Genomic DNA, 15457 nt, shown 5'->3' with positions numbered 1-15457 from the left:
GTGTGAACTTAACCGCTGCGCCACCTGGCCGGCCCCTACATTTTTTTTAGAATATGGTTTTCCTTTAGACTTTTCCTTCCAGATCCTTTTTAGCGCCATTTTTGAAAAGTAGCTTTCATTCACCTAGTTGATTTCCTATTGTTTGATTCTTAGTTTATCTTTTCAAGTTCTCATCTCGAGTGTTTCCATAGTTTTTCTCCCATTATCAGACTGGCCCTGATAAATCCGTGTCCATCCATTTCAGGGAAATTTGTACATAACTGTGTAAAATGAGTAAGCAACAAAATACATTTTATCAAAAGAGTAGGAGGAAAACTTGACAAGGAAGATCAAATAACTCTAGGATAATTGGTGTGGAAAGAGGAGAGATCATGAGAAGGCCATTTAGGTCACAGCCTTACCATAAGGTACTTTCTTCACTCTTTTCTGCCTCAGTCCTCACTGCTGATGGGTCCCTGAGGTGGTGGGAGAGACCTTTAGCCCATTTTATGGATGAGGAAATTTAGTCACAGAGGATCAAATGACTCTTCTAAGATGGCAGGCTGCCAAGTGGCGCACTTAGGACTTGAATCTCCTGAATGGGAGCTAGGGCTTTCCCCTGCGTCCCACAGTGCACTTGGCCTCCTCCTGCTCAGGGCAGGGGTGGTAAACAGAACTAGGTGGTGTAGCGTGGGATCACATCAATACATATAGATGGTTCAAACTAGAAATTAAGATAAACACTTCACACCATACTCCAAAATACTGTAAACAACACATGAATAATATTAACTACTTTAAAAAGCCATTTAGCTAAAAATAGGATTGAATGTCAGATCCTTAAAGAGTTGATAACTTTCCTAGCCTTAATAATAAAATGACAAAGGAAAAATGAATTCAGTTTTTTAAAGTGATGCTTTTATTAAAACTGATAATTTCTATAAAATAAAAGTAACTTAATTCAGATGAAAAGAGGCAACAGACTGGAGGAATGGTGTTTACAGCTATTATGTCTGACAAAGCCAAAATAGAGTACTTATATAGTCAATTAAAAAAGATCAAGACAAAAAAAAAAGATCAAGACATGATTAATGAGCAAATGTCATGAATGGATAATTGACATATAGTGCGTACAGCCGGACATGGGAGAATATTAGCATCACCAGGCGTCAAAGAACTATCAATTTCAGAGGGAGGTGAGACATCAGTGTAGGGTATTGGGGAGAATTGGTGGTAGAACCAGCAACTCACGTGGTGTGACTCAGGAGATAACAGTTTGGAGGGCAGATTTTAGGAACTGTAAAAAAAGTTAGTGCCTTTTGGAGAGTCCTGGAATTTCATCCTAAAAATTAATTTAAACTAGTAAAAAAGCTGTGTTTATGAAAATGTTCGTTGAAAATTTATTCACCAAGAAAATCATTTAAAAAACTAAGCATTTAACCTGTGTGTTCAGTAGACACGATTTAAAATTGTTGGTGTGTCAACTTAGTGAAATATTATGTAACTGTTAAAATGATAATTGAGTAGTGTAGAAACATGAAAAATATAAGAAGAGAAATAAAAGCAGGATACAAAAAATATCCTGTGTAAACATCAAACTTGTCTGTAAGCAAGAACTGGAATGGGAACGTAGGCAAGTTAAAGTGGTTCATGATACAATTATTGGTAGAATTTTCTTTGATTTCCATGAATGTTGCTGTTCAGTTTGCACATTTAAAACAGTGGCTAGCAAATTTTGTGGGTCTTTGGGGTTTTTGTAAAAGAGTCCAGAATGATGTGTTGAACCACTGCCAGAGTGAGCATTTCTATAGTGTGCACTCTGGTGTGGCTTGTGGCATAGCTCGTTCATACCTGATCAGTCTTCTTTCTTTTCCAGACTCTCTCTTCTGGTGGTAAAATAGAACAAATCAGATTTGTTGGGATTGTTTTGCTTCGTGGTAAAATGAAAGGTACCATTTGGTTCCCCCAAAAGATACTAAGAGAGGTTGTAGTCTGCAGTAGTTGTTGAAAATACGTATTTCCATTAGGAATTTTGGGAATGGTTATTTTTGATGATATTTGAAAGAAGCATATTATATAGTTCAGAGGTGAACTTTTTTTTAGTTGAATTCATAATAGTTTATATCAATGTGAGATTTCAGTTGTATGTTATTTCTTGACTGTCACCACATAAGTGTTCCCCTTCACTCCCTGTGCCCCCCCAGCCCCCTTCCCCTGATAACCACTGAACTGTTTTCTTTGTCCAAGTACTTGTTTATATTCCACATATGAGTGAAATCATCTGGTGTTTGCCTTTCTCAGACAGGCTTATTTTGCTTAGGTAATTCCCTCTGGTCCTTCCATGTTATTGCAAATGGGATGAATTCGTCCTTTTTTTCTGGCTGAGTAGTATTCCATTGTATCTATACCACATCTTCTTCATCCAATCATTGGTTGGTGGGCACTTGGGTTGCTTCCATGTCTTGGCTATTGTGAATAGTGCTGTGATGGACGTAGGGGTGCATATGTCACTTTGGATTGTTGATTTCAAGTTGTTTGGGTAGATACCCAGTAGTGGGATAGCTGGGTCATATGGTAGCTCTATTTTTAGTTTTTTGAGGAATCTCCATACTGTTTTCCATATTGGTTGCACCAGTTTGCACTGCCACCAGCAGTGTATGAGGGTTCCCTTCTCTCCAACATTTGTTATTTTTAGTCTTAGTGATTATAGCCATTTTAACAGGTGTAAGATGCTATCTTAGTGTAGTTTTGCTTTGCATTTCCCTGGTGATTAGTGATTGTTGAACATCTTTTCATGTGTTTATTGGCCATCTGTATATCTTTTTTGGAAAAATGTCTATTCATCTCCTCTGCCCACTTTTTGAACGGGTTGTTTGCTTTCTTATTGTTCAGCTGTGTGAGTTCCTTATATGTTACGGAGATTAACACCTTGTCAGATATATGATTTGCAAATATTTTCTCCCAATTGGTAGGTTGTCTCTTTGTTTTGATCCTCATTTCTTTTGCATTGCAGAAGCTCTGTAGTCTGATGAATTCCCACTTGTTTATTTTTTCTTTTGTTTCCCTTGTCTGAGAGGACATGGTATTTGAAAAGATCCTTTTTAGTTCAGTGTGAAAGAGTATACTACCAATATTGTCTTCCAGGAGTTTTATAGTTTCAGGTCAAGTCTTTCATCCATTTTGAGTTTGTTTTTGTGTATGGCATGAGATAGTGGTCTACCTTCATTCTTTTGCATGTGGCTGTCCAGTTTTCCCAGCACCATTTATTGAAGAGACTGTCTTTTCTCCATTTCATGTTCTTGGCACCTTTGTCGAAGATTAGCTGTCCGTAGATGTGTGGTTTTATTTCTGGGCTTTCAGTTCTGTTCCATTGATCTTTGTGCCTGTTTTTGTACCAGTACCATGCCATTTTGGTCACTATGGCTTTGTAGTACATTTTGAAGTCAGGGATTGTGATACCTCCAGCTTTGTTCTTTTTTCTCAGGATTGCCTTGGCAATTTGGGGTCTTTGATTGCCCCACATGAATTGTAGGATTCTTTGTTCTGTTTCCATGAAGAATGTCGTTGGGATTCTGATAGGGATTGCATTGAATCTGTAGATTGCTTTGGGTAGTATGGACATTTTAACTGTTTAGTCTTCCAATCCATGAGCAAGGAATCTCTTTCCATCTCTTTATGTCATTATGAATTTCTCTCAGTAATGCCTTATAGTTTTCATTGTATAAGTCCTTCACCTCCTTGGTTAAATTTATTCCTAGGTACTCTATTCTTTTAGTTGCAATTGCAAGTGGAATTATATTCTTGAGTTCTGTTTCTGTAAGTTTGTTATTGGAGTATAGAAAAGCAACTGATTTTTGTAAGTTGATTCTGTACCCTGAAACTTTACTGTAGTTGTTAATTATATCTAATAGTTTTCCAATGGATTCTTTGGAGTTTTCTATATATAAGATCCTGTCGTCTGCAAGCAGCGAGAGTTTCACTTCTTCACTCCCTATTTAGATTCCTTTTATTCCTTTCTCTTGCCTAATTGCTCTGGCCAAACCCTCCAGTACTATGTTCAATAAGAGTGGTGATAGTGGGCATCCTTGTCTTGTTCCTGTTCTCAGGGGGATGGCACTCAGTCTTTGCCCTTTGAGTATGATGTTGGCTGTGGGTTTGTCATATATGGCCTTTATGATGTTGAGGTAATTTCCTTCTATCCCCATTTTGTTAAGAGTTTTTTTTTTTTTTTATCATAAATGGCTATTGGATCTTGTCAAATGCTTTTTCTGCATCTATTGAGATGATCATGTGGTTTTTATTCCTCAATTTGTTGATGTGGTGTATCACATTGATTGACTTATGGATGCTGAACCATCCCTGTGTCCCTGGTATGAATCTCACTTGTTCATGATATATGATCCTTTTGATGAATTGCTGAATTCGGGTTGCCAAAATTTTCTTGAGAATTTTTGCATCTATGTTCATCAGCGATATTGGCCTGTAGTTCTCCTTTTTTGTGCTGTCTTTCTCCTGCTTTGGTATCAGAGTGATGTTGGCCATGTAGAATGTGTTAGGATGTGTTCCATTCTCCCTAATTTTTTGGAATAGCTTGAAAAGGATAGGTATTAAATCCTCTTTAAAAGTTTGATAGAATTCCCGAGGAAAACCATCTGGTCCCGGGGTTTTATTCTTTGGGATGCTTTTGATTGCTGTTTCAATCTCTTTCCTTGTGATTGTTCTATTCAGATTGTCTGTTTCTTCTTGACTCAGCTTTGGGAGATTGTAGGAGTCTAAGAATTTATCCATTTCCTCTAGGTTATCCATTTTGTTAGCATATAGTTGTTCGTAGTATTCCCTTATAATCCATTGTATTTCTGTGGAGTCTGTTCTTATTTCTCTTTGATTTCTGATTTTGTTTATTTGAGCTTTCTGTCTTTTTTTCTTTGTAAGTCTGGCTAGGGGTTTGTCAGTTTTATTTATCTTCTCAAAGAACCAGCTCTTTGCTTCATTGATCTTTTCTACTGCCTTTTTTGTTTCAATTGCATTTATTTCTGCTCTGATTTTTATTGTTTCTCTCCTTCTGCTGACTTTGGGCTCTGTTTGTTCTTTTTCTAATTCATTTAGGTGTAATTTGAGGTTGCTTATTTGGGATTTTTCTTGTTTGTTATGGTGTACCTGTATTGCAATGAATTTCCCTCTTAATACAGCTTTTGCTGCATCCCATATGAGTTGGTATGGCATGTTATCATTTTCATTTGTCTCCAGATATTTTTTGATTTCTCCTTTAATTTTTTCAGTGATCCATTGCTTGTTCAGTAGCATATTCTTTAGTCTCCACATCTTTGTCCCTTTCTCAGCTTTTTTCTTGTCATTAATTTCTAGCTTTGTAGCATTATGATTGAAGATGCTTGTTGTTATTTCAATTTTTTTTAAATTTATAGAGGCTTGCCTTGTTTCCCAGCATATGGTCTATCCTTGAGAATGTTCCCTGTGCACTTGAGAAGAATGTGTATTCTGCTATTTTTGGATGGAGTGTTCTATATATGTCTATTAACTCCAACTGGTCTAGCTTTTCATTTAATTCTACTGTTTCCTTGTTGATTTTCTGTCTGGATGATCTGTGTAATGATGTGAGTGGGGTGTTGAGGTCCTCTATTACTATTGTGTTATTTTTAATATCTTCTTTTAGGTTTGTTAATAGTTGCTTTAGTTACTTTGGTGCTCCTGTGCTGGGTGCATAGATATTTGTAAGCATCATTTCTTCTTGATGAAGTGTCCCTTTGATCATTATATATTGCCCCTCTTTGTCTCTCTTTGCTTGTCTTGTCTTGAAGTCTACTTTGTCTGATATAAGTATTGCTACACCTGCTTTCTTTTGTTTGCCATTAGCTTGGAGTATCATCTTCCACCCCTTCACTCTGAGCCTGTGTTTGTCATTGGAGCTGAGATGTGTTTCCTGGAGTCAACAAGTTGTTAGATCTTGTTCTTGAATCTATCTTGCCACTCTGTGTCTTTTTAGTTGAGAATTCAATCCCTTTACATTGAGGGTGATTATTGATGTATGAGGGCTTAATGCTGTCATTATATCACTCGTTTTCCAGTTTTCCTGCATTTCCTTTGTTTCTTGCCCTGTGTGTTTTGGTCTACCCATTGAATTATGCAGTTTTTTATGCTGTGTTTCTTTGTTTTTTCCTTATTTATTTTTTGTATCCCTGTTCTATGTTTTAGTTTAGTGGGTACCCTGAAGTTTGTATTCAGAATCTCATGTATAAGATAGTCCATTTTCTGATGGCCTCTTATTTCCTTAGTCTAAACTGATTCAGTCCCTTTCCTCCTCCCCTCCTAAGTTATTTTTCTCATATCTTATTCCAACGTGTGTTGTGAGTTTGTGGTTAAAGTGACAAGATTGTCTTTGTTTTTGGTGTCTTCCTTCCCTTTAGCCTAATGCTATGGTTGAATATTTGCTGTCGTATTCTGATTCTGTCTACCTATTTGTCTCCTTACTCTGTGTTTTGTGACCACTTCCTCCATTTTTTTTCTTTTTTCAGGTATGAGGGGCCTTCTTGAGGATTTCTTGTAGTGGGGGTCTCGTTGCTATGAAGTCTCTTAGCTTTTGTTTGTCTGGGAAAGATTTAATTTCTCCCTCATATCTGAAGGATATTTTTGCTGGATAGAGTATTCTTGGCTGAAGATTTTTATCTTTTAAAGTTTTGAATATGTCATTCCATTCTCTCTTAGCTTGTAAGGTTTCTGTAGAGAAATCTGCTGAAAGTCTGATAGGGATTCCTTTGTAGGTTATTTTCTTCTGCCTTGCTTCCCTGAGTATTCTTTCTTTGTCATTCATTTTTGCCAGTTTTACTACTATATGCCTTGCAGTAGGTCTTTTTACATTGATAAATCTAGGGGACCTGGAAGCTTCCTCCACACATATTTCTCTCATTCCCTAGATCTGGGAAGTTCTCTGCTATTATTTCTTTGAATACGCTTTCTGCTCCATTCTCTTTCTCTTCACCTTCTTGAATACCTATAATTCTTATGTTGCATTTTCTCATTGAGTTGAATATTTCTCAGAGACATTCTTCATTTCTTTTAGTCTCAGTTCTCTCTCCTCCTCTGTCTGGAGCGTTTCAACATGTCTGTCTTCGATTATGCTGATTTGCTCCTCTATGATATCCACACGAGCATCCAGGGAATCCATATTTTGTTTTGTCTCTTCCATTGTGTCTTTCATCTCTAATATTTCTGATTAATTCTTCTTTATAGTTTCAATCTCTTTTGTGAAGTAGCTCCTGATCTTGTTGAATTGTTTGTCTATATTCTCTTTTAGCTCATTGAGTTTTCTGATGATAGCTATTTTGAATTCATTGTTGTTTAGCTTACATATTTCTGTGTCCTCAGGACTGAGTTCTGGGTGCTTGTCGTTTTCTCTCTGGTTTGGAGGTTTGATGTAGTGCCTGATGTTGGAAGGTAGGGTCTTTCTCATTCTGATACTATTCTGTTGCAGTTATAGCCTGTCGCCACTAGGTGGGGGTCGAGAGCCACGTGTTTTGAGCCCTCTGCCTTCAGCTAAGATGGTGCTGCATAGGTCGGGCGTCGGGCGCTTTCTCCTGCTGCAGTCCCAGGTTTCCGATCACCTGTCACTATCTGGTCTCCAGGGCTCTTGGCTTGATGAGGTCACCCCACAGAAAACTTTTGCCCATTAGAGGGCTTCCCTCTAGGCTACAAGGACCCTAGGGAGTCCTGGGTGATCCACGGACATGTGACCCCTCCCCCACTCCTTCCCTCACGCATCCTCCCCAGCAGCAACCACAGTCTTTAGGGGAGGGAGCGAAGTTCTCTCTTACCTGGTTCTAGCTCCTCTGACGGGGGCTCCAGCCTCTCTGCCCTTCTTCATGTGGTTGCGTGTCTCTCTGAGGATTTTTGTGTTTTTAGAGTATTTTCTGGTGGAATATGGTTGCTCCTTTTTGTTGTATGTTGGAGGGGAGAGCATCCCAGGCAAGTTCACTCTGCCGTGATGCTGACGTCACTCCCCAAAGATGAACTTTTAAGTTCTAGCTCCAGGATTTTCTTTCTTTTGTTGATGTTTGTGGTGAAGAAGATTGGCCCTGAGCTAACATCTGTTGCCAGTCTTCCTCTTTTTGCTTGAGGAAGACTGTCGCTGAGCTGACATCTGTGCCAATCTTCCTCTAGTTTGTATGTGGGATGCCACCACAGCATGGCTTGATGAGTGGTGTGTAGGTCCATAAGGAGTCTGAACCTGCAAACCCTGGGCTGCCAAAGCAGAACACACAAACTTAACCACTATGCCACTGGGCCAGCCCCTAGCCTGGCCTTCTAAAAAAAATAATTCGGGCCCTGTCTATTCTGTTCCTAATCTCTGTGTTGATGGGCATTTACGGTGATGGTGGTAGTAACTCGCTATCAGTACGTGCCAAGAACCTTCTGGTGCTCTGGCTATTGCTCCTTGGATCAGTGAACCATGGTGATCAAACCTTAGTGGTACTAAACAACTATTTAAGGATAAAAAATATAGAATTAGATTAATAATATGGAGCTCAATTAAAAGAAGTCCATAAAATGTCAGATTGCAGGTTTTTTTGGGTGGGAAGAGATTATTATAGGTGCACGTGTAGTTGTAAGAAATAATACAGAAAGGGCCCTTGTACACTTTGCCCTGTTTCCCCCAATGAGACCATTTTGCAAAACTGTGTAGTGGAGGATTTGAAAAAGAGCTACTGTATATAGGACAAATGAAAGTTAGCATAAAACATGTGAATTTAGGCCTGAAGGTGAAAATAAGAACAAGTGTAAGAGATATGATTAACTAAATGGGTTCTAGACTGAGGGGAAGATGGATAGTGGTCAAGAGGGTGTTGTGGGGCCAGCCCCGTGGCCGAGTGGTTAAGTTTGTGTACGCTGCTTCAGCGGCCTGGGGTTTGCTGCTTTGGATCCTGGGTGCGGACCTACATCCTGCTCATCCAGCCGTGCTTTGGTGACATCCCACATAGAAGAATTAGAATGACCTACAACTAGGATATACAGCTATGTACTGGGGCTTTAGGGATGAAAAAAATAAAGATTGGTAACAGATGTTAGCTCAGGGCCAATCTTCCTCACCAAAAACCCCCCAAACAAACATACCTTTAAAAAAAAAAAAAAGAAAAAAGAAAGTGCTGCTTGTGGAGTTGAGCTGCATGGCGTCAGGTCTTGGCTCTGCCACTTGCTCTGTGTTCCTGGGAAGGAATAAGCAGACTCTCTGGAGCAGTTTCCTGGGGCTGCTGGAACAAATTACTACAAACTGGGGGGCTTAAAAGAGACTTTTTTTCTCTCACAGCTCCAGAGGCCAGAAGGCCAAAGTCAAGGTGTCAGCAGGGCACTGCTCCTTCTGAAGGCTCTAGGGAAGAATCCTTTCCTATCTACCAGCTTCTGGTGGTGGCAGCAACCCTTGGTGCTCCTTGGCTTGTAACTGAATCGCTCCAATCTGTGCTTCTATCTTCACATGGCTTTTTTCCCTGTGTGTCCAAATTCCCTCATTTTATAAGGATACCAGTCATGTTGGATTTAGGGCCTATCCCATTCCTGTTTGTATCCTCGTCTTAACTTGATTACGTCTGCAAAGACTTCCAAACAAGGTCATATTCACAGGTTCCTGGTGGACAGATTTTAAGGGGACACTGACCAACCCAACACACTCTCCAAAGAAACGTGGCTCACTTTCTCCTCCCTAAAATGTGGATAATAATAGAATTAATCTCAGAGAGTGGGTCTGTGGAACACAGGGAGCAATATGAAGTGCTTCTCCCAGTCCTTGACTGAGGTTACTGTGAGAGGCTCCACTGATTGTCAAGGACGGTTCCTTGTGTCTAGGGGGGGTCCGTCATTGTCTTGGAGACTGTCTCAAGTTTCCCCAATGCCCTTGGCTGAGCCGACAGGTAGAGCTCAGAGCTCGCTCCCCTGGCACTGGTGTTCCTCACAGCAATTACGGCGAGCCTTGCCACAGAACAGGCAGGGGTGCACTTGGCAGTCACTGTTCAATAGGTAGATCTTAGCTGTAATGATTTTTCCCAGGGGATCTTCCTGTGGTGGGATTTGTTGTAACAGATATTGAAGTATAGGTGCTAATAATAAACAGCTGCATTAATTTAGCATAAATACTGGCTTTCTAAATCTTCCCAGATATTAAACATTTTAAAAATAGTCATTTAAAAAGTAAACATTTTTTCTAAATAAGTATAACTTAGTGTAATACCCCAATCAATTAAATTTTGATATAGTATCAGCTTATTAGAGTAAATTGTTAATTTTACTTTTTTAAATTTATAGCTAAACCATTTACACAACTGGTGAAGGACATGCAACTTCATCGAGAAGACTTCGAAATAATTAAAGTAATTGGAAGAGGTGCTTTTGGTGAGGTAAGATAAACTTTATTTTGTTAATTTTGCATAGATTGCCAAAACAGCAACAGCTCCCATCTAGCATTTTTATGGTCCTATATATTGATTTTGGGATAAGTAATTATTGGTGTCATTTGGAGAGTTCTTGGTGGACAAAATCTGAAAGGTAGAATTAAGAAGAGAAAAATAAAAACAGAAGCTTGTGATAGGGTTTTTATGACTATTATTTTTATTACTGTTAAATATTAATAGTAATATTATTTACTATTTAGTAATAATAGTAATATTATTTATTTAGTATTTACTACTTATTTAATATTTAGTAAATAATAGCAATATTATTTACAATGTTATTATTTAATAGTAATATTGGAGTATGATTATTACTCTAAGTAATGTCTGGACCAAAATAGTTTCTTACAGAGAAATAAGTTTTTAAAAAATCCACTCGTTAACTGAAAAATGTCTTGGCAGTCATTTTCTAAAAAATGCACAGAGGGTATAAGGACAGTCATTTGCATTATTTGTCTTGCCCATGTCAGTCCTCGTGCTCGTAACGAGTCCGCTTGCATGCACAAGGGAGGAGGGCACATTGCACACTAGGCCCCTCACGAAGGACGTTTGCTGCCTCCACTCTGTATTGGGCATGTTGTCCTTCCTCCCTGGGCTAGACAGCTTCAACGGGGAGGCCACAGCTTCTGCAGGTGGCGCTCTCCTCCAGGCTCACGTCCAGCACCCTCCCTGGCAGGGGGCGGGTGGTTCTGCCCCAGCCAAGCAGAGGCTCAGGCTCCCTCAGCAGACAGTATCAGGTGGTTTTCTAGTTAGTCGTCTTCACAGTTTTGCCTCGTAAACTTTGAATGTATTAACTCCTATACTTCGGTTTTACTGTTAGCTCTCCCAGGCTGGAGAACTGTGCTTGTCGGTTACTGAGGAAGAGTCCAACAATAAAACTCTGTGTCACATCACAGCAGCGTGTGTGCCCTGCCTGACAGTGAACCTACTGGACATGACTGTAAAGTGCTACAAAATGTGAGATGGCCTTTGTTCTGCAGGGCGTGCATTTTATATTGTGTAGATGAGAAAGTAAGCAAGCAAAGAGAGAGCTTCCTTGCTCTGAAGTATCTCTTGTGACTACTGAGTTGAAACAAGGCCCATAATCTGTCTTAGAAAACATCTCAATATTTTTGATGATTCGTCTGCTACAGGCACCTGGTGACACCCCTGCTTTATCTGTAGGGCTTTAGCGAATACACAAAAAGAAAATACGCCTAAGAAAATGCTTAAAAGATAGAGTGAGAAAGCTCTGGCCTGCCTGAGCAAGTGGAGGCAGTTGTGTGTTGTGCCCTCATCGCTTCTTTGGGAACTGTCCTGGCCTCAGATCAGACCCCAGCCCCAAGTCCTGTGACAGACCCTCGACTCTCATCCTCATACCTCACTCCCAGCCCTGTCTACATACCCCGCCCCCCGGCCCACCCTTAAGAGTGAAGGGCGGGCAGAGGGGAAGCAGCACCACTGGGGTCCTGCTTAGTGGAAGCCTTGTCCTCTGGGATGGCAGCCCCTCCCAGGCCCATCCCAGGCTGACTGGATCTCCACTTTGACCTTGAATGACCCTGGATCCAGGACTTCCCAGCCAAATTCAACTTACTAAGGGCTGGAATGGGACAGGGAGGTTGTTTTTTAAAAAATAAAAAAATAAAAAATATTGAGGTATATTACATATAAAATGCACAGATCTCAGTGTACAGTTTGAGTTATGACAGATGCTTACACCTGTGTAACCAGCACCCCAATCGATACAGAGCATTTCTATCCCCTGGAACTTCTAAGTTTCCCTCCTCTTGCCTCCCAGACACCCCCACATGGACTCTATCCATCCCCAGGAGCGACTCTCCTGATTGTCACAAACAGGGAAACTTGTTTAAAGGAACCATGGGAAAAAATTGAGTTCCACATAGAAATAACAAATCTCTGAGCTGTAGGTAGGTTATATGATGTTGTAAGTATGGTTTTGTTGTTTAGTGAGAAGAAAGAGAAAGCCTTTTAAAATTAAAACCTGGTTCAATTCAGTGTATACTTTTACCGACTGGGTCTTCCTTGTCTTGGAAGCTATGCCAGGCTCTGGGGTGGAGATGAGCAAGGCCCAGGCCCCTGCCGAGCTCTGCAGTTACATCATGCCCATTTGAGAGTGTTCAGAGCGGCAGGAAGAGGGCAAGAGGGGATGACCTTCAGGAGGAAAGTGAAAGAAAAAGGAGAAAATTGTTGTACCAAAATAGTCTGCAGTTATTTTTAGTGCTCTTCTTCACCAAAGAACCTAATGTAAAACTCACTTTTCTGAGTTTCAAAGACGATAACATCGATCACCTTTCAAGTGCCTCCCAAATTAAGAGAAACACGTCCTTGCCTTCCCATCAAGTACGCCTACCCCATGGCTTGGGCTCCGCATGCCGGCCCTCCTCAGCCAACTCCTCCAGCCGCCCAGCCGTTCCGTACCTGCTCTGGTTCCCTGTACCTGCTCGCCAATCCTTCCCTGCCATTTCTAGAGTTTTGGATTCTGTAGCTAGTGTTACTACCACCATCATTGCCTCCCTGGGGTATTCTTGTAATCATATATTTCAAGTGTCCCCAGTTTCAACTTCTCTGTCTCTGACAGCACCAAACAGATCACAGAAATGAAGACACTCTTTATCAATGTTGGGACCAGAAGTGTGTTTTGACATATGGTTCTAATTGAATTGCTTTTTCCTAATGACAAGCCAGGGGCGGTCAGAGTGTGTGGGTGTGTGTGTGTGTGTCTGCAGTGGAGCACAGGTGTGTGTAGTTGCGGTCCTGAGACCATGGGATGGGCTGCTGGAAAGCCCTGCACCCTGGAAAGAATTTGTAGAGTGGAGAACTTGATGGACAACATAATTGTGCATCATGCATAGTAAGCATATGAATCTGCTACCTCAAAATTGCAACCTGCCTCCCCCACACAGTCTGGAGAAACATTTCTAGATTATTATTTAAACAAGGTTTAGAATATTTGGGGAATTGCCCTTTTTCTTGAGCACAGTGGCTTTGAAAACACCTTCTTCTTCCCCTCAGTATCTTGGGGACAACCAGTCCAGGAAGTTCCTTTGATCCTGGCACCCCTCTGGAGAGCAGTTCCCCAGCTAATGTGGTGCAGTATACAGAGGTATGCTTTCAACATGACAGCAGCTAGCAGCTGATTGACGGTGCTGTTTGCCCTGCTCAGCGTGATGGGCCTTTCCTGCCTTCACAAGCTTGAGCACATTGAAACCTTCTAGCCGCTGGCTGCACCTCTGCTCCACTGGAAAGATGGGAAACTTGTCTGGAGCGGGGGTACTGGTGGTCCTAAGGTGGCCTCTAGTGGAGCTAGACTCGAATCCCAAAGTCTTTGTGCCCAACCACTCTGCCCGGCTGTCTCTCTTTTGTTCCTAGAATGACTTAAAAAAAAGAAACAAAGCTTTGGAAGCTTTGTTTAGAAACAATTTCAAATTAGCAGAATAGTTGTATGAATAGAATGATTCAAAGAACACCAGTCTAACCCTTTACCCAGATTCCCTTTTGTCAACGTTTTATCTCATTTGCTTTATCATATTTGCTGTGCTCTTTTCTCTGTCTCTGTCTCTCTCTCCATCTGCCTCTCTCTCCCCCCTGCTCTGTGTGTGTGTGAAGTGTGTAATTTTTACTGAACCGCTGAGAGTAAGTTGCCTATGTCAAGCAAGACCCTTTACCCTAATACTTCAACTTCATAACCACAGTTCTTAAATTTAAAATTGATAGAATGCTTTTTGTCTGATCTACTGTCTTACACTAGTTTTGTCAGTTGGCCCAATGATGTTCTTTGTTGCATGTTTTTGTTTTGTCCTTGTCCCTCCAGGACCAGATCTGAGCTCGCATCAGGTGTTACACTTAGTGTGTCCCAGAAACACTTTTTATTGTTTTGTAAAATTATTTGATTTCTTCACTGAAACATCTAATTTTGGAGATAATTTGTAAGATCATCATCTCTCTTTGAAGCAATTAAGACTGAGTTTTTGCTCAGGAAGAAGTTTCTAGTAAACCAAATAAGAGTTTTACAAATTGTTTGCTTTATGAGTTGTTCAATGGAGAAAGCTTGTTCAATATATAGGGTTTGGGGATTTCTTTACATTAAACTTCTACATTTCCTTTCTACTTTTTCTTAATTTGACAAGTATTTTCCATGTACAAATACATTCTTTTCCCTTCTGTGTATTTTATGAGAGTTATTTTGCATGTTTTCTGGAAATAGTCTGTGCCTTAATAGGCCTCATTTTCAGCAAGATCTGGATTGTTCATGAGGCTTATCATCCTCAGAATTTATTTTTCTTAAAAGTTATTAACTCTACCATTCCTTCTAAGTTAGACCATTTCTATAGTAAATACTATGTAAACAGCAGCTTAAGTGTGCTGTGTTGAGAGGAGCACCAGGGTGGCACTGAGGGAGATGATGAAGGGAGATGACCGGAGGGTGATTTTGATCCACACAGTGGTCAAGGGGAGCCTGGCTGGAAGCCCTGTATGTAGGGAAGACGCCTTTGACCCTCAGCAGGCTCTGGGATCACATCAGGGTGTGTTCATTGCGGCCTCCCATCATCAGGCCCAGGGGAGATTATATTTAATTGTGATTATATTACTTATGACTATATTATATTAATAATTTAGTCTTTGAAAGCTTAAGCCTAAGAGTGAGATTTGCCACTTCTTAGCCATGTTATTTAACCCCTCTGAGCCTCAAATTCCACATCTGTACAATAAGGATATTACAAGTAAGCACTCTCTGGGACTATGGTGAAGGTTAACTAAAAGAATGAAGATAGGGCCGGCTCGGTGGCGCAGCGGTTAAGTTTGCGCGTTCCGCTTCTTGGTGGCCCAGGTGTTCGCCGGTTCAGATCCCGGGTGCGGACATGGCACTGCTTGGCAGACCATGCTGTGGTAGGCGTCCCACGTATAGAGTAGAGGAAGATGAGCACGGATGTTAGCTCAGGGCCAGTCTTCCTCAGCAAAAAGAGGAGGATTGGCAACAGATGTTAGCTCAGGGCTAATCTCCCTTAAGAAAAAAAAAGAATGCACAT

At 40.6% G+C, this 15457-nt stretch overlaps 1 protein-coding gene across 4 annotated transcripts in view; it reads left to right on the top strand.

The window, feature by feature from the left end:
- Window positions 1–15457, top strand: part of CDC42BPB (CDC42 binding protein kinase beta) — a 133526-nt gene that overhangs the window by 37225 nt on the left and 80844 nt on the right. For all 4 annotated transcript variants that reach the window (XR_011431894.1, XR_002803706.2, XM_023628442.2 and 1 more), the window contains exon 2: window positions 10285–10376. Coding sequence is in view for 2 of the 4 variants with exons in the window: in XM_023628442.2 (XP_023484210.2) it covers window positions 10285–10376 (92 nt within the window). In the remaining 2 variants the exon portion in view is untranslated. The remainder of the gene's footprint in view (window positions 1–10284; window positions 10377–15457) is intronic.

The sequence above is a fragment of the Equus caballus genome, chromosome 24 (assembly GCF_041296265.1).
Source record: "Equus caballus isolate H_3958 breed thoroughbred chromosome 24, TB-T2T, whole genome shotgun sequence".
Classification (NCBI taxonomy): Eukaryota; Metazoa; Chordata; class Mammalia; order Perissodactyla; family Equidae; genus Equus; species Equus caballus.
Note: the sequence above shows the minus strand (reverse complement) of the source record. Positions and strands in the feature narration are given on the sequence as shown.